This window comes from Periophthalmus magnuspinnatus, chromosome 4 (genome assembly GCF_009829125.3).
Source record: "Periophthalmus magnuspinnatus isolate fPerMag1 chromosome 4, fPerMag1.2.pri, whole genome shotgun sequence".
Lineage (NCBI taxonomy): Eukaryota > Metazoa > Chordata > Actinopteri > Gobiiformes > Gobiidae > Periophthalmus > Periophthalmus magnuspinnatus.
The window spans coordinates 19,029,484-19,049,228 of record NC_047129.1 but is presented as its reverse complement, the minus strand read 5'-3'; the positions used below and the strand labels follow the sequence as shown (position 1 = coordinate 19,049,228).

The window sequence follows — 19,745 nt, the reverse complement described above, 5'->3', positions numbered from 1 at the left end:
TGTGTTTTTAAACTCCACACACCTTCACTACAATCATTTGGATCATTTCAGACGTGGAATCTCTACTGAACTAAACTTAAAAGGGGCTGTTAACTTGAAAACTACCACTTCATGACATCACAAGGTGGGACAGAGCATTTTGAGCTTTGGAGATGTAGACAGACTAATAAAGTGTTAACCATGTGTGAATGAAACAAAACACAACTCCAGGTCTGTTTTTGAGGAGGGAACAGCATTAGAACATGATTTAAATCAGTCAGTTTTGTGTAATACATAACCTTTAACCTCTAAAGACATTTCTGTGATCAATACCATTAGCAACATTATGCTAATCAATAGATATATAGTGCGTGTCCCCTTTGACCAGCAATTTGTGTTCATATATTATTTTTACTTTCCAGAAATGGAATATATTTGAAAGACATGTAAAACTGGACAGATTGGCGCCACTAATGCACTTTAATAATGTGGAGATAAACATTTATAATCAGACCTGCTCCTGGTTTTAATGTTTTAAATGGAGCTGTGCAGGTGTGTGTTTTGTTTGTTTTTGTTTGTATTGTTTTGTATTTTAACAAAGCGCTTGTGAAACAGTGTGGTCTCTCATTGGGCTCTTCCTGTGTGAAGATAAAATGAAAAAAAAATATGATGATGTTTTGGACTAAGGTTGTCAAATAAAATCAATCATACCCAGATATGAATCTAAACCAAAACTATTATTGAAGCTAGAAGATGCCCATTTGAAGTATTATTGCTAAAATACTCGTGGTCATAATTCCAAATATGTAACTTCCCTCCAAATTCAATGCCTCAATGAGCTTAATTTTTTTTTTTTTCAAATATACAATGATATAACAATAACACTGTGCGAGGTTTGACTGAAAATCTTACATGGATGTTACCCTGTTAATGCTTCATTTCAAAATTTAGCTTGAATGTAGATCATATTTGCTCATTCTGTCACGGCACTGAAGAAACGTCACTGATGTATTTTGGGAATGCTCGTACACTCGAATCGTTTGGAATGACACACTTTTGTTTGTGGATGGAAAGTTTAAAACAGACCTCCAAATTAATGCAAAACATATACAGTATTTTCCACACTTAGTCGCATTTTTTCATGGTTTTGAGGTGCGACTTATACTCAGATGTGGTTTATATGTGAAAAATATGTTTTTCTTTCTTCATTATTATGCATTTTTTGGCTGGTCCGACTTATACTCCGGAAAATACGGTACTTTTTGGTGTCTTCGAAAAAGATATTGTATGTCTTGAACCTAAACCTAATCCTATCCACATGTCATATCCATTGTTGTAAATTTTCTAGTCAGAAACCCAAACTTGTTGTATTTCAATCCCTTTTATCCTCCTATACAAATTCTTTAAACTATTGCACAAACCAAAAGCCTTGAAAACAAAAGCTCTGCTGAACACTGTGGGTGACGTCACACTTAGTCCACTTCTTTATATCGTCTGTGAATATGAGAGATTCAAACATGTTCTGAATAGACACTTTAGTTGTTTTGGTACTAACAGGGAAGGACTTGATGTTCCACTGCACCACGTTCTTCTCCGGGAGCCATTTCGCGCTCCCCATGCTCGTCTTGAACTTGGGCGAGTCAGCGTCACTGGGGACTGGCACCAGAATGGACACATTGTTGGCAGTTGATCGACTTTTGAACTGACTTCTGGCCTGTGGGGGAGACAAAAGGGGACAGCGGGTCAGAGGTCATCTGGGACTCTGCAGAAGATTGAGGGTTTGGAAGCGTTTCGTCTGCAGTTTGTTTGGCGCTGTCTGGGTGTTGGTGGAGTTGTGCTGTGTCAGAACAGATGGTGAGAGCTATAATCCACCTGAGATGCATGTGTCATAAATATTAAATCAGTCTCAGGGACAAACGGCACAAAGCCCAGTGCATATGTGTGTGCGCGGGTGTTTAGAGCATTGTGAGGACTAAAATCTGTATAAGGACTCAACGCACGGACACCTGCCTCACTTACACGGACAAAAATCCAAGTCTGCATGACGTAAAGCCTATAAAATTAGATTAACAACATGATTTGAAGTTAAGGACGCTGACTTCTGTGCTAGAAAACTGCTGTGTCCAATGGGAGCTGTGTTGTGCTTTATAAATAAACTTGCCTTGCCAATCATGTTATAGATATTAGTTAGCATGTAGCTGTTAGCACGTAGCTAATTAGCCTCTGCAATGTCTTTGAACTCTTAATATATGAATTTTTTGAAAAGTCTATGGGAAAAATATGTATGTGTGCATGAGTATGTGTGTGTGCGTATGTGTGCGTGTGTGTGTGTGTGTGTCTATGTATGTGTGTGTGTGTGTGTTGTGCTGTCAATCACTTCCTTACCTTCACCTTGATCTCCACACGACTGTGAGAGAACTTCTCGATCACGCTCTCGATCCAAATGAGCGGCTTCACCTGTCACAGGAGGACAAGGTCAGAGCGGAGAACAGGCCTGAGCCGCACATCACCACACTGACACTAGGGAGCGCCGCAAGGCAACGCAGGACAGAGACGAGAATTTCAAACGGAACTGATACTTTTAAAATCAGGTGAGCACTGAATTACAAAACATGAGAGGACAGAGGGACAGGGAGTATTTAAGGTTCAGTGGACAGGGAGTGGACAGACGGTCATTTTTATATTTCTACAAACATAAATAAACTAAATAATATTTCTATCATATTTTACATATTTTTATTCTGTAGATTAAAGAAAATACGCTGTCTAAAAATATCTGGAGTGTGTTCACAACTGCAAACTCACTACTTAAAAAAGTGGACTAAACCTGTGTGACAAACAGCAAGAAAAATAAAACCATTTATAATCCTATGTATTATTTCTGTAGTATTATTTCTTTACTAAAATATAATACAACTTGGTGTAAAAGTATTCTAAGTATTCAGAATATACATAGTACTCTGATTGGCCCATGTGACGGAAATACGTATTCAGTATTCCGTAAATAAATCCATTTTTAAAGTTCTTCCCAACACTGAAAAATCCAAAGCAAGACACAATTTAAACATATTTGAAACTTGAGTCCAGCAGATTGAAACTGCCCAATTAAAACGCTCGTTATGTTCTGGAGCAGATTGAGTCTTCAGTATGGTCCACTTACTGTTGTGTTGAGACGGTAGGACATGAGTTCACTCTCGCCATCCGGTGGTATAAAAGAGATGGTGCGATCGTTCTCGAAGCGCGACAGGCGAACACACTGATGAAACTTCACGTCCTCCAGCTCCACAGTCTTACTCTTCTCTCCTCAAGGGCACAAAAAGGGAAAAAATGTAAGAGTGATTGAAAGCTTTCCGAGTAGTCACAGGGGGAGCGCTCTGTTGGAGGAGAAATGAAGGTGAAGGTAATGATGTCTGACAAACATCCACTCTCTGTACTGCAGGAACACACTGTATACACCACAGACTGGATATATAAATGGATGGCGCTAACCTGCTAGCCGCCGCGTTCCGAATAGGAAGTGATCATGGGCGCACTTCTAGCTCCATCGACTCCAATTCACTTTACATTGAAAAACTGCATCCCCTCTGGCTGTGACTGCTCCTGTCAGACTCGTCATTTTGGTCTTAAAATGTTCGTATTAACCCGCTCTACATCCTCAGGTTTTTATTTCACTATTTTTGTCCATAAATCAAGATATGAACATTATTAACTGACAAATCAGGCGCTTTCTTTCCCCGAGGTCACTCCACAGGTTTGATTCACAGCGTTGCTAAGTTACCTTTAACAGCCTTGCTATGGATTGGCTCTTTGGTTGCTATGATACTCACGATCGACTAACAATTATAATGCAGCTATGAGAAAGAGGAGGTGCAAAAAATGCGATCAGAGCGTAAAGGAGCAGCGCAAGTGATCAACAAAGATATCATGAGTGATTAAAAGACAGGTTATAAAAGGCCAAGAAATGAGTCGTGGTCCATTATAAACATTACAGACCAACACGACCAGTCAAAATGTTATGTTTCTTCTGTATTTCCAGGATTATTTACAATGGAGATTCTAACTGAAGCATCAAAACTATGAATGACATATGTGGAAGGAAGCTAACAAAATGTACACTCAAAATAAGTCCAAACTTGTTTTAGACTTTAGATTTTTTGTCTTTTCTTGACCCTGACAAGGCTCAGCTGTGAAGTGAAAACCATTTCAGGGACTTTATCCTGAAGCTCATTGAGAGAAGGACAAGGGTTTGAGCTCCATAAAGAAAAGGGAGGACACTCTGAGGATTTGAAGATAAAAATATGAAAAAAAAATATATAGAGAGAGTTGAATTATTTCACTTTTTTCTTTACTGCATTATTCTATATATCTTCCTTCATATATTTCATGTCTTCTATGTGTTTGTAAAGTGTAGAAAGTAGTAAAAATAATGAAAAAAATATATTGAATGAGAGGGTGTGTCCAAACTTTTGACTGGCCGTGTGTTTCATTTTCAGGATGGGACTGTTTCATTTGGGTGAATCTTTGGGAATTTGGAGCGATTTTAATTCCATAGTACGACTTTAAGATAGCGGTTCGTCTGTAGGTTTCAGTCAGCTGCTTGTGCATTAGGCCAAAACATTTAAAATCCAAGGTTGGACTGGAGTGAAAGTACATTGGCAAACTTCAAAACTTTCTTTATCTCAGAAACATGAGTTCAAAATCCAAAACAAATTCATAGATGGTAAATGGTCTAATTTTTATACAATGCTTTTCCATCTTCAAGACACTCAAAGTGCCACTATCGCCCCCTGTAGATGACAATGACACTACAAAAACTTGTCAAATAGTGATGGAACAAATAACAATAATATCGTTTATTGTGATAAAACGGGTTGACAATAATCGTTCGTGGGACATTTTATATAATCATGATAATTGGCAACAAAGATAATCACCAGATATCACCAGAATAGGGCTGGGTATCATTAAGAAGTTGCCGATACGATACATACCTCGATACATAGGCCACGATACGATACATACCTCGATACTGTGCACTGTCAATTCGATACAATACAATAGGATATATTTCAAATCGATTTGATATGATTCTGTGAAAAATACTATGATATACAAATAATATACAAAAAATAAATATTAATATATATAAATATATAAATATATTGTTTTTTTAATTTAGCTTATATTTATTGAAGATGACTGAACATAACAAAATGCATTTTTTTGTGTGCATTTTACCAACTAGAAAAACTCATCAGACTGTTCTGTTGGTCAGTATTCCTCATCCACAACTTATACAATCTCCACATTTACATTTACACAGGGACATGTGCTGTTTCACGGGTCTGAAGGATCACAACATATTTACTAAAACAACTGTGATACTAAAAGTCTTTGTTAAACCAAAGTTAATATGAAATAAATCTATCTTAATCATCAAAACAGTCAATCAAATGTTCTGCATAAATGAGTTTCTTTCCTTTAAACAAGCCACACAAATGTAGCACTGTGACAGAATAATTTGGTAAAATATCACTAAATGAAACAATACGATATATCGATATTTTGATATTTTTGCACAGCCCTACACCAGAATGTGCAGAAGAAAAATGACTTATCCACAGGTCGACAGGGTGAGACAAAGGGATCAGTTGTCCGGGGCCTCAGAGTCTTAGGGGCCAAGAATTGGACCGTCTTCAAATTAATTTGTATTACAGGGGGGCCATGAGAGGCTTATTGCACCGAGCCTCCAAAGTTTAGTTCACAGCCCTGCTCAGCCATAATATTCTCTGTTAATGTTATAATTATTCATAACAACTATATATAATTGTTAAAATTGTTGGCCATGATAATCATAAAAAAAATGTCAGTATCGTCCCATGCCTACTGTCAAATAATTGGTCTAAACGTGAAAAGACTCAGCAAACCTACTTTCTACCATTTTCACTTCTGTCTCAGTAATATTCGCAGGGCGAGCCAGACGCCGCTATTCTGGTCTTTAATAGCAGCTGCTGAGTGGTCAAAATCTGCCGTAATGAGGGTGGGACTGTGGGCCTTCTGCAAATCCCCCATTTTCCCTGTCAGCTAAAGCCCTGCACACAGCCCAGACCAATACAACCTGCCACCAACAATATATGTGTGTCTAGATATTCATTGGCCAGTCCCGTGTGTGTGCTGCGAGCGCGCGGATGTGGCTAACCTGCTCATTGTGCAAAATTGATTTGACTTTATAGCTTGTGTGTGAGACTTGGTGAGGAGTAAAGAGAGCCAAATCGAGGAAAAAACAAGGGAGCAAAGCCATTACAGACGGATTTACTCATTTCTTTCTCTTTCGCTAGTTCGTTTTCATGTAATCGTAGACCACTTGTGAACCACCGATGGTGCGTTACTGCTGCACAAAAGGTCATTTGGGACGCCCTGCCAATGTTACGACCTACACGGGCAGCGAGGTGACAGGAGCGTGGTTGTGGACATGTCAAAGCCGTGTTGAAAATGCAGGAGCTGTCCCCAGTGGTTTAGCTATTGGCTGTGGGAACTGTTCATAAACAGGAAGAATGCACTTAACCTGCTCTCTCTATGTCCCATGGAACAAAACCACGATTGTATAAGCTAGGGTCGTCAAAAGTATCAAAAATCAGATAGTAGCTGCTGCTAAAACTAGTATTGAAACCATAGACTGTAAGACTAAATGGTCAAACTGGGGAAAAATGTAAAACATGTATAAAAAAATACAAAATAAAGTAAAAAATATAAAAATGTAAAAAATATATAAAAATGTAAAAAAAAAAAAAAAAGGTTAAAAAAAATTAAAGATGTAAAAAAAAAAAGTAAATCATGTTAAAAAAAAAAAAGTTTAAAAAAACCATAAAAATGTAAAAAAAAAAAAATAGAAGAAAGAGAATAAAAAAACTTAAATATAATAATCTTAACTGTGTTTTAGTAAAAATAAGTAGCCAAATGTTAGCGGGAGCAACCTTGGGAAAAGAAGGCGCCTGTTTTGTCTGTTATTAATGTTCATATCTTGATTTACAGACAAAAAAGTGAAATAAAAACCCCATAATCATGTAGAGCGGGTTAATATGAATATTTAAGACCAAAATGATGAGTCTGACAGCAGCAGTTACAGAGAGAGGGGACACAGTTTTTCAATAGAAAGTGAATTGGAGCCAGTGTCAATACAGCCAGAAGTGTGCCCATTATCACTTCCTATTTGGAACGCGCGGCTAGCAGGTTAGCTATGTCCATTTATATATACAGGTTGCTAGGGATTGTTCAGCGCTGATAAAAGGTAGTGGCTAGTTTGAAATAGTTTACATAGTCATGGCTTGTAGCTTCAAGAAAAAAACATGTGACAAACTGAATTTCTTGGATGTGGAATATTCAGAAGATGTGTGCCAACTGCCCACTGACACAAAGGTTGGCATTAGCAAACACCTTAGCTGCTGCCTGTATAAATGTGTTTATGTTGTGCCCATGGCTCTGCCCACTGTCACTGCCTCCATGTGTGTGTGACCTGTAAGTGGACGAATAACAGACGTTTGGGGATTGGGAGAATCCCCAAATAGGAGAACTCTAACATAAGCTTACTCTTGCTGAATGCACATTAAAAAGTTACACTCTGGAACATTTCTGGCAGAGGAGTCAGCATTTAATAAAGGCAAGATATACAACATAATGCCATTATGTTGAACCATAGACTGCATATATAAATGGACACAGCTAATTCACTTTCTCTGTAAAAACTGTGTCCCCTGTCTCTGTAACTGCTGCTGTCAGACTCATTTTGGTCTTAAAATGTTCGTATTAACCCGCTCCACATGATCGTGGGGTTTTCGTACCTATTTTGTCTCTAAATCAAGATTTGAACTTTAATAACAGACTGATGCACTGCCCTCTTTTCCTGAGGTCGCTCCCGTTAGCGTTAGCAACAGGTTTGATTGACAGCATTGCTAATCGCCTGCTCCCTGCTAAACCAGTGGTGCCAGTGAGAAGGGGGGGTTACTTTCAATAGCCTCGCTCCAGATTGGCTCTTGGGTTGCTATGATACTCGCAGTCGAAATTCCAAATGTGGAACTTGGCTCCAAATTTGCAGTATGACAAATTTGGCTACTCATTTTACTAAAACACAGTTGAGATTATAATATTTACTCTTTTTTTTACTTTTTTATATTTTTTCTTAATTTAATTTTATTTTTTTCCCCAGTTTGACCATGTAGTCCTACAGTTTATGATTTCAATACTAGTTTTAGCATCGATTAGTATCCAATTTTCGATACTTTTGACAGCCCTAGCTTGTACAATTGTGGTTTGGTTCCATGGGACACAGAGAGAGCAGATCAGGCGCATCATAGGGGCCAATTTGGATGTCTGCTCCAAATTGGCCCCTATAACTACTAGCCTCCATGAGCTTCATTTGACTGGAGCCGACATCATACTGTGGGATGTGTTGAACAAATAAAGCATTAACATTTCCATGTAGACACATAGATGGTGGACAATTACACCTTTAATTGTAATAAGACAACTAAACATCCCTGTGTGTTCATGGGTTCATATTATGTAAAAAACCTGCAAACAAAATTTTTTATTTTTTATTAAGTTAGAAATTTAAATTGGGGCCGTCTCAAAATACAATACCCCCAGAAATGTTTGAATATGCTCTGTTTAATAAAAATCTGACTGCGATCTGCAAACTCCCATTGCATTCAATACAAAACACATGTTCAATCTGACTTCACACCACTAGAGGGCAGTGATGTCCTTTGCATTAGTGTCCCCTCATTTCTTTTGCATCAAGCTGAGATAAAAAGTACAAATCACGCCCGCTGATAAACCCAGGACTCTGGAGTAAGAAGTTGAGCTGCTTTAAAAATATGCCACCAAAGACATGTAAATATCTGTGTAGGGTTGAGCTCATATCCGCACCGGCACGCTGTTTTTGATCATTCCCGATCATTATTTTCCCAGGATGCCTTGGTTCTCAGACTGCTTCAGCACAGCGGGGGGAGAGTGGACTGCTTATACAAGATATCCCCCCCATACAACACCTTTTATCTGCAGTAGCCCAAGGAGAGGATTAGACCCGAGGCAGAGAGGCTAGACACCAGAGCCTTTCCCCCTTTGGTACAGATCAGTGAGGGTCGAGACAGTGCCCGATGGAATGTGCCAGAGTGAGGCTTTAATGGAAAGTCAGAGAAGGAGTGAAGGAGGAGAGGGGATAAAAGGTACGAGCAGGATCATACAGAGCCCAGAGCAAATGAAACTATCTAAAGGTGAAGTGTGAAGGAGAGTTTAAAGTTTACGGCGAATACTACAATGAAAATGACTATTATCCCAATATTACAAGTATAAGTGTGAAGTACAGGCGGGAAAAAATACACGTAGTAATTGATTCAGTCAGTTTGAAGTATCTTGTAAATATAAGTTATACTAAATCATTCAAAGATAAGTTAAAAATATGTTGCAAAATACAGAAAGTAGAGACTTATATTTTTAATCTGGAATTCTCTATCCAAAAGTTCGGCACAATTTGCACAAGAAAACACCATTTTCGGATTCTTTCAATATAATTTAACTGAAATGAAGGTGTTTTCTTATATTTTTGTGAGATAATCATAATCTCTGTGTACATTTGAGGAGTGTTGGCCCACTGTACGACATGGTTGCTAGGGAACAGTTATGTGTCATTTTTTCCAAACAGGAAGTAAAATTTGAAACCTAAAAAATGGTCAAACTGGGGGGAAAAGTAAAAAAAATAAATAAAAAGTTTAAATAAAATGTTAAAATGTAAAAAAAAAAAAAAAAAAAGGAAAAAAAAGGAAAAAATAACAAAAAGGGAAAAAAGTTAAAAAAAAAGGAAAAATATAACAATGTAAAAAAAAAAAAAAAAAAGTTAAATCTTAAATATAATTATCTTAACTGCGTTTTAGTAAAATGAGTAGCCAAATCTGTCATACGCTCTTTAAAATGTTTTTACAAAGCAGCTTAGACCTATATTTAATCTAACTTCAACAGAGGCCTGTTCACTCTGTATGAAACATAGAGTTTTGTCAACACCTAGAGGCCAAAGATAACACTGCACCCTGATGCATTCAAACACTCCAGGCCTCTTTACCTTGTGTTCCTCTGTTTGTTCATGGTAAAGTGGATGTTTTTTGACAGTAGCTGGTTCGTTCTGGTCTCTCACTGTGACTTACTTCCTGTGATCTCAAAAAGCACTTTGTCATTGAGGCCCAGACGCAGCTCGGGCATCCCAGACAACACCACTTTGAGTTTGATGCTCCCCACGACCTCACTGCGGAGAACGCTGCCGTTTGCGCTCACCTGAGGGAGGAAGAACAGAACAAAAGGTTAGAAAAAATAAAGTTAAGTTATAGCTGTACTATGTAACTTTTCTGGTTCGTTCTTTAGACCTGACCCTTTTGGACTCCACACTAAAGGGCGCCGTTTAGACACTTGTTTAGAATGTGATTTGTACAGTAGCAGTTATTTCTACTCTGAAGTGCTATATTAACAATGTTGGATGAAGTACTCAATTTTGTTACTTAAGTAAAAGTGCAGATACCCATGCAAAAAATGTCTGAAGTGAAAGTATCACAAGAAAAACTGCACAGAACAGAACTGTAACTAGGCCTGGTGATGCTATCTAGATAGACTTGATACTTTAATGCCATACACTGGAACATTCCAGGTAAATCTCCATGGATACAAGCAGATGGCAAACCCTTCACCAGAAAAGTTACACAGTGCAAAGAACGGAGAAGCAGAGAAAAAAGTACAAGAGGACGTATTTTACTTCTATGGGGTATAAACCGTAACACATCACATATTTAGATTTCTGTGTTTCCTTTTACTGTTTTGAAAATGTCAAAAAAACAACAACAATGTATTAACATGTTTCACTTTTGTCTTTGCCCCCCTCCCTTTGCTCCCCATGCTAAGTCATTCCCCCTTCAGAGCACTATCACAACACAATTAGCTGCATCCCACTAATGAAACTACTGCACATCGCACCAGGTTTGTGAAGTTATAGTGTACAGTTTTGTATCATGTTTTTGTATATTTGGAGAATAGTCGTGTGGGAGTATGGGTGACGTAGGCTTGTGGACAGAATCGTACAGCGAACCATGAGGAGGGTTTGAATAGGGCCTGGGAGAGATCGCTAGGTTACTCAAACATGCATGAATGACGTCTAAAACCTCTTCAGGCAGGTTTTTGATGAGGGAACAACATTATAACATGAGAGAAAGCTTTAAAAAGTCGATTTTGAATAATACCTCCTCTTTAAGTGTTAATGAAAAACCAGAAGGACACGACAGACACTGAACTGGTGCTGTTAAATCTTATCGTCTCCTTTGTTTTTGTAGCTGTTCTTGGGGAGGTTTTACTTCAAGGACGAGGATAAGCCTCTGCTTTGGTTCTTCAGCTTCAAACGAGGCTCACGGTCAAATGAGACACGTCATTACCAACGCCGCAGGAAACATGTAACCTTGACTCGCTCCATTAAAATATCAAACTCGAAAAAAGGGGCATCGTCATGGCTTTAAGTAAATAATCGTTTTATCTGAGAAGTTTTAAATGAGCTTTTGCTACAGAATATGTAACATTTAGGCAGCCTATCAAAGTTTTTTTTGTTTTAATTTATTTATTTAAATTAGTCTAGTCATAGAATATGGAACATGGAGACAGCCAAAGTAAAAGCTGTTTTGACATTACAACATTAATAATATCTGGAAAATATCTGTGTAATCCCCGAGTCGGCCAGGTCTGATCCATAGCAAAAAAAAAAAAAATCTTTTGCTATGATATCTGGAGGAGTTTTAATGAAAAGTTTTAAAGAAAAACTATGTGAAATGTGTTAAGTGCACTGAATACAGGTGTTCAATAATCTGTTTAAAGCTTTCTCCCATGTTATAACGTTGTTCACTCATCAAAAACATGAGGTTTTAGATGACATCCATGCATGTTTGAGTAATCTAGCTATCTCTTTTGGGCACTGTTCAAACCCTCCTTATGTTTGGCTGTAAAATTTGTCTACATCATCCATGCTCCCATACGACAATTCTCCATAAATATACAAAAACATGATCCAAAACTGTACACTACAACTTCACAAACCCGATGTGATGTGCAGTAATTTCATAGTTGATGGTGGATTAACTGTAACACATAATATATTTAGATCACCATGTTTCCTTTTATTGTTTTGAAAACGCTATATTCACCCAAAACAACATATTCACATATTTTATAAGTTTCACTTTTGTCTTTGCCCCTGTGCTAAGTCACTCCCCCTTCAGAGCACTATTACAGCACAACCAGCTGCATCCCGCTATTTATTACTTTCTACATGTTATAAACACACAGAAGACATAAAAATACATGAAATAACATTAGTGTTCTTACCAGCAGGTTCACTGACTCAATGACGTCCATGAATACCTCGTTCTTCCGGTACCTGATGCCCTCGGAACGCCAGGACACTGCGTTGGTTACGGTTGCCGGCGGTCTCGGGGCGCCCACCTCCAGCTTATGCCCCTGCTGAGTTATGTACCTACAAGACACAGAAACATGAGTTGAGAACAGGTAAAACTATTTACAGAACAGTGCGGGGAAGGAGCTAAACATATTGATAAGACTAACTGAGGTCAAAATGTCTGCAGTGCATCCGATAATCAGGAAGTGCAGCATGTAAGTTGTTAGATTTACCGTCATCGCAAAGAGATAAAAATCCTGTATTACACCAAACTGACTCTTGAGAGCTTTAAGTCATGGAGTTGTGTTTTGTTTCATTCACACATGTTTGAGTAACTCTTTATTAGTCTGTCTACGTCTCCAAACCTCAAAAAGCGCTGTTCCACCTTGTGATGTCATGAAGTGGTAGTTTTCAAGTTAACAGCCCCTTTCACTCTTTGTCCAGTAGAGATTGGCAACTCCAGGTCTGAAACGATCCAAATGATTCTAGTGAAGGTGTGTGGAGTTTAAAAACACAGTGAAGCACTGTATTGCCACATGATGACATCACAAGGTGGAACAGAGTGTTTTCAGTTTGAGAGAAGAACTCATCCTAAATATACAGGTTTGTTTGTGTTAAACATGTGTGAATGAAACAAAACACAACTCCAGGTCTGTTTGTGAAAAGATCAGAAAACAGCCCGTTAAAATGAACTAAGACCGTAAAAAATAGGCGGAGCACCTTTAACGGAGGTACGCAGGATTCTGAAGCTAAATTCTCATTTTCAAACTCCTCTTCCCAATAATGTAAATGAATGAGTTTATCGTCGTATCATCATCTGCCTTTGTTGTTATGGTAATAGTAAAAATAAAACATAAGTGACGCAGCGTGATGTTTGTTGATGTTTGTTGTCTTTAATCACGGCTTGTAAAGTGGAGTAAACAGCGCGAGAGTGAATCCGTTAGGGGCCCTGTTGTTCCCGTTGTTCCTGATGTTTGGAGATCGCTCATGGATGTAATTGGAAATACAAGATTTACATAAACCCATTGACTCCACACATAACAAAAGCAGGTTACGTCTAGAATTTCATTTTATAAGCCAAACATTGCCCGTCTAAAAAACGTTTCAGGCATGGAACATAATCAGAGTAATCCAGGGATGCCACATTATACAGTTTGGGATTATACGGGATTATATAAACAAGAGATGGAGGACCCTAACCCTACGGTACAAGGTCAAATGGAGGATGGAGAAAGGTCAAATGTCAAATTAATGGGAAGCTTTACACATTATTGAAACAGATGAAAACTTAAAGCAGAACTATTGTGTTTGTGTCGCTCTAGAGTTATAATCTGTGACACCTGCGGATCATTAAGAAGTGACTAGAACAGGGTAAAGCTGAGAAAAGTTCATTTTTACATAACACCTCCTCTTTACTGTAATGCAGACGAGCTGTTCCTGTGAAAGTCTCGGGCAAACAAACAAATTATACAAGAAATAATATTGGAAAAGATATAAAACTTTGTAAACACCTGATTTGACTATGTATAATACAAAGCAGACATTTATTTACCTGTTTTTAACCACATCACACACACAGACCTGAACCTGAACCCAGAGATACTTATGAACCACTAAACAGCCACAAAAACCTCTGAATACAAGTACTTAAGCCATAAATAAAGCACTGTGGTCTACTCCATTCAGTGCAGTGAAGAGTTCAGTGAGTGTTACATTGGAGAAACTAAACAGCCACTCCATAAGAGAATGTACCAACACCGTCGAGAGAACAGCTCAGGACCCCAGTCTGCTGTACATCTCCATCTCAAAGACACTAACCACTCCTTTGAAGATAGTGAGGTTCAGATCTTAGCCACAGAAAACAAGTGGTTTGAGCAGGGAGTTAAAGAAGCCATTTTAGTTAGGAAAGACAATCCTTCCTTCAACAGGAATGGGAGCTTCAGAAATCATCTATCCCCCATCAATAACTCCATCCTCACAATCAAAGTAAAACAAAGCAAACAAAGACAACAAAAGAGCGAGTCAGTAGGACCATTAAAGGCTGAATGTAGGCCATTAAGGCTGAAACTGTAAACAACAGCGGTTTACAGTTTCAGTGTAGTTAGCTCCTCCCTTCAGACAGATATAAGGCAGTGTCCAGCAGTAATTTGACCAGAACTGAAGAAGCGGTTTGGATGAGCAGCAAAACGTCTTCACACCTACAACTTTTTGTTCAATTGACAGATTTAACTTTGGCTTTTACCACAAGTACTGACGTTTACAAAGTACACAGTGGTTTATTTGAACGTTTAACCCCGTTGCACCTGGTGAGTGTTGTACTGGCGGCCTCTTCGTTCAGTCGTTCCCGGGGGGATTTGAGTTTCCATACAGCAGCTTGTGAGACGAGGAGGCAGTAGTCTTTAGATAAACATCAGGTGACCTGCTTTGTGTTCTGTGCCAACACTTGTCCCCGCCCCTATCCCCAGGCCCCAAGGCAACCTATGCAATATCTATATGTGACCTGCTTTGTGTTCTGTGCTTACACCTGTCCCGCCCCTGTCCCTATCCCTGCCCACTGGCCCCACGGCAACCTATGCAGTATACCTATATGCTGTAAATACTGAGATTTCATAAGGGTATGTGATACAGTGGTGTTAAGTAATACTTTGTGTGATGCTAACTGTAAGCACTGCTCTGTCTTAAGCTTTGTTGGACTTTAATCGGAGTTATTTTCACACAATCTGACCAGAAAGAGCTAGTTTATATGGAACTAGAACAGGTGAGCTGATTTGTGCTGTTAAACAAGTCTCTCGCACAGAACATCACAGTCACAAGATCGTTTAAGATTCATCTGTGGGCCTTGCTATGGATTTTAAATGTGAAATTTCGGCATCGGCAAGTAACGGTTATCGAGAACCCTCATAAAACTGTTGCTTTAGTGTTGCTTCCATCAGAAATAGAAAAATCTGTAGAAAAAATATTGCCCCGATGCCAGAAATCATCCCCTGTTCTCACCAATATAGATACTTTGGAGTGACATCACGCTGGAGGTGTTCTACATGTATTTCTGTGGTGGAATGTTCAGCCGTTTCCATGGTGACACAATGCACACGTTAGCAAACATGGTCATTAGCCAACAGTTTTTCAGTTAGTCACTCTCACTTAAAACCTCTTAAAACCTTTTTTGACTGTTTTTGCTAATGTGTGCATTGTGTCACCATGGTAACGGCTGAACATTCCATCACAGAGATACATGTAGAACACCCCCAGCTACTCCAAAGTACCTACATTGGTGAGAGCAGGGGATGATATCTATAAAATTCCTGGCATTGGGGCAATATTTTTTCTACAGATTTTTCTGTTTCTAAAGGAAACAGCACTGAAGCAACAGTTTTATGACAGCTCTCGATAACCGATACTTGCCAATGCTGATATTTCACGTTTAAAATCCATAGGGAGGCCCACAAATGAATCTTAAGTTCAAGTAACGATCACACATAAACTTTTCACTCTTGTAAAATTGAAAACAAAATGTATTTTAGTGGGATTTTAAATAATTTGTTACATGTTTGTGTGACATACGGCCATATAATGCTTTTCCACTTCCATTCTGACCCATTACTTGTCAAAAAGCGCACACAGAGACTTGGATAGCACAAAAAATTCTGGTATTGAGGTTCGATATTGGTTAGAGCTGTCCAATGATGCCCAGGAGCATCACAATTCCTTTTTATCCCATGGTTAAATGTTTTTTTACGTGTCTGCAGCTAGTTCCATAGAAACACACAGCGCCTACAACATTCACACACATTAGTTTGACTTAAGGAATAAATTAAAAACGCATCTAAAAAAATACTAAAATTTAGATTGATTTATGAACTAAAAATAGTGGGATTTGTTGATTATTTCCACAACAGCATGGCACAGGCGTAGGATGAATATCAGCTGAAAATAATCCATATTGAACCATGCCAACCATAGATGTATTTTAGGAGTATTTTCTGAGCTGTTCGAGCTGCTGAACTGCTGTGTTTAAATCCCTTGGGTAAATGTGTTTATAATTACAAAGGGACCTGCCTGGCACATGTTTCCTCACCTGTCTAACCCCACAACCCGTCTGTATAAATAAGTGGACAAAGTGAGAGTGACGTCACCCACAGCGTTCGAGCGGGTCAATACGAACATTTTAAGACCAAAATGACGAGTTTGACAGCAGCAGTTACAAAGAGGCGACACAGTTTTTCAATAGAAAGTGAATTGGAGCCAGTGTTGATGGAGCCAGAAGCGTGCCCATCTTCACTTCCTGTTTGGAACGTGCCGGCTAGCAGGTTAGCTATGTCCATTTATATATACAGTCTGGTTTGGTATAACAGCACAAAATCACTACCACAGTCACGGATTATTGGAGATTACGAATCCAACGAGCACAAACGTAATTACACCTCCATCTCTGAAAGCTCTTTCCAACAGCTCCACGCCTCTACATTTAGCCCCATGTCATTTTGATCTTTCAAATAAAGAGATCATCCCTGAAACACAGTGACACAGTGACCTGGTGACCCCATGCTGCTCCGTGATCCTGGTTTATATTCACGAGTTTTATCACAGGCAAAGCTCTATTTAAAATCACTGGAGAGAATCAATCATTTGCCAAAAAAAAAGACAATTTTTACACTTTTACAGCGCAATTAATGAAGGTTCAGTTCTAGTCGTTTCTTCTCATTGAGCCTCTAAAGATTACTCAAACATGAATCACTCCAAATATAATTTCAATCTCTTATTTTCAAGACGGCATTTTGTCGATCTACCCACATTTAACCTCCACTGGTACACACCCACTGTGACGTAAACAATTCCTTCTCCAGTTTTATTTTCTTAATCGGTGATACTCGTAGGATTCGGCAGCGTTGCGTAAATGACAAAAAAAATCTGCTGTGCACTAGTGTGATGTGCAGCTATCCATAGGGGGCGCCGTCGTCGTTTCCTCGTCACAAACAGACCTGGATTTGTGTTTTATTTCATTCACACATGTTTAAACAAGAGTCAGTTTAATGTAAAAAAAAAAAAAAACATCCTTCTGTCTCGAGATCTGAACCACAGCTCGATTTTAAATTCAAAACTGCAAAACAAAATCTGCCATCCAACAATTCAAAGTTATCTACAGATTTGTACTTTCACCCAATCAATTTGAGAAAAACACCATTAAAATTAACACTATACAACAAATTCGCCACACAAATTGACTGTGATTGACTGACAGATTGAGGCAGGCTCCTCTGGTTTTTGCCCCAGATGCTCCCACCTCCAGCAGAGCGTCGGAGTCCCAGAGGATTGCTGGGAGATAAAAGACGAGTGGGGTGGCTCGGGGATGTTTTTGGCTCATCTTTGGCTTGTTTTCTCGTCTGTTTGTTCTGTTTTTGCTCTGTTTTCTCCTCACAAACGTTGATTAGCATAACTACAGTGCCAATCTAAACTTGTACACTCACGTCTTGTATGGTTGTTGTTGTGCTAAAGCAAAGCATATCTGATCTGATTTGTTTGGTTTTCAGGTTCTAAGATGCTTTATGTAACTTTGCTGGTAGAGGCTCCACTACCTGCTTGTCCCCATGACAACGTTATTTCTTTGCCTGGAATGTTCTGCAATCTGGCATTAAACATCTTTGATTTTATTCCATTACAGGTATTTCTTAGCTCAAAATACCTTGAAAAGAATGCATTCTTTCTGTGATCAGGCACAAAAATGTAACCTGGTCTGTTTACCTGCTTGTCTCCATTGAGATAGGTGTTTGTCGCACTAAGGAACATTCCAGGTGAAGCGTTAACATCTCCAGGGAGACAACCAGTTTTTAAAGGCAGCAATACTATATGTACCAACATGTATTCCTAGTTTATTCCTGGTTTCAAGATCTAAAATGACCACTGTCCACCTAAAAACACACACTACAATAAGTGAATGAATAAATGCCTCACTGGCTTCTCCATACGAGCCTTAAGAAGCTGCACTACATCCAAAAAGCTGCTGCTCGGGTCCTGACTAGAACCAGGAAGTACTTCACACATGTGTCCTGTGCTCAGGTCTCTGGCTCCTGTGGCTCAGAGAATAGACTCTGCTCTGCTTGTGAACAAGTCTCTCCAAGGACCAGCACCAAAGAACATCTCCCACATGTTAGAGCCACATGAACATCTCACACTCTGAGGACTTCAGGGACCCGCCTCCTGATGGAGTCCTGGTTTATTCCTGGTTTAGTCCGGGTTTAGTCCTGCTTTAGTCCTGCTTTAGTCCTGCTTTAGTCCCGCTTTAGTCCCGATTTAGTCCCGATTTAGTCCCGATTTAGTCCCAGTTTAGTCCCAGTTTCGTCCCAGTTTCGTCCCAGTTTCGTCCCAGTTTAGTCCCAGTTCAGTCCCAGTTCAGTCCCAGTTCAGTCCCAGTTCAGTCCTGGTCTTCTGCTGGTCCCAGAGTCAGGTCTAAACATGAATGATCATTGTGGGTTGATGATTTATGTTTTGGTTCATTGTTTTGTGATTTTAATGTCTTTCTTATTCTGTAAAACACCCTGAGTTACTCTGTGTACACATTGTGCTGTAGAAATAAACTTCCTTTGTCTATTTTTATTTGTATATTTGCAGTACTTTGGCATGACAATAGCATTACTACACTGTGGTTGCCCATCTGTGGTTAAAGACACACACATTTCTGCAGTGTTTCCGTTCATCCTCCCACACACTTTCTCGATGCTGGACCCCTGCAGGCGGCTCGTAGTAACAAAGCAGAAGAGAACAGGAGAGAATCTGCCTGGAGCTGGACCATGGAGCGGTCAGGAGCAGAGGAACCGCCAAAAGACAAAACTGTAGTGAAAACATCATCTGAACCTCGAGTGTGTTTAACAGACAAAGACGTTACACTGAGTTCCAAAGGGAGTCTGGAGATCATCAGGTCTGTGTACCTCCCTGAACCCATCCACACAAAGCCGAAATGAAACAAAACTAATGAAAACTGCCAAAACGGATTTAAAGAAGGAAGCGCAAGGAAGGTAGATTTTGTGTTCAGTATAAAAAAGGGATTACCAGATTATTGAATACTGGGAACATACGAGAGAGAGAGAGGAGAGAAAGCTAAAAGTGCAGTATTCAGGAGCCAAAGAACAGAGAGAAATAATTTTAGGAAAAGCACAAGTTTAAAGTTCATGCTCAAAGTTTAGAGCTTTGATTTTGACCCGATGCAGCTAGAAGTGAGGGACATCTATCTATCTCTATATTTATCTATTTACAGACCTGACACAAGTTTGGACACTGATCCATTTCTGTTTCTTCT

At 39.1% G+C, this 19,745-nt stretch overlaps 1 protein-coding gene across 1 annotated transcript in view; it reads right to left on the bottom strand.

Annotated features, from left to right (window-relative positions):
- The window catches only part of ap1m3 (adaptor related protein complex 1 subunit mu 3), a 55,939-nt gene that overhangs the window by 16,809 nt on the left and 19,385 nt on the right, over positions 1-19,745 (bottom strand). The window contains exons 5-9 of the mRNA XM_033965705.2: positions 12,385-12,532; positions 10,176-10,302; positions 3,140-3,282; positions 2,365-2,436; positions 1,535-1,693 (exon numbers count right to left, since the gene is read on the bottom strand). Coding sequence (XP_033821596.1) covers positions 1,535-1,693; positions 2,365-2,436; positions 3,140-3,282; positions 10,176-10,302; positions 12,385-12,532 — 649 coding nt within the window. The remainder of the gene's footprint in view (positions 1-1,534; positions 1,694-2,364; positions 2,437-3,139; positions 3,283-10,175; positions 10,303-12,384; positions 12,533-19,745) is intronic.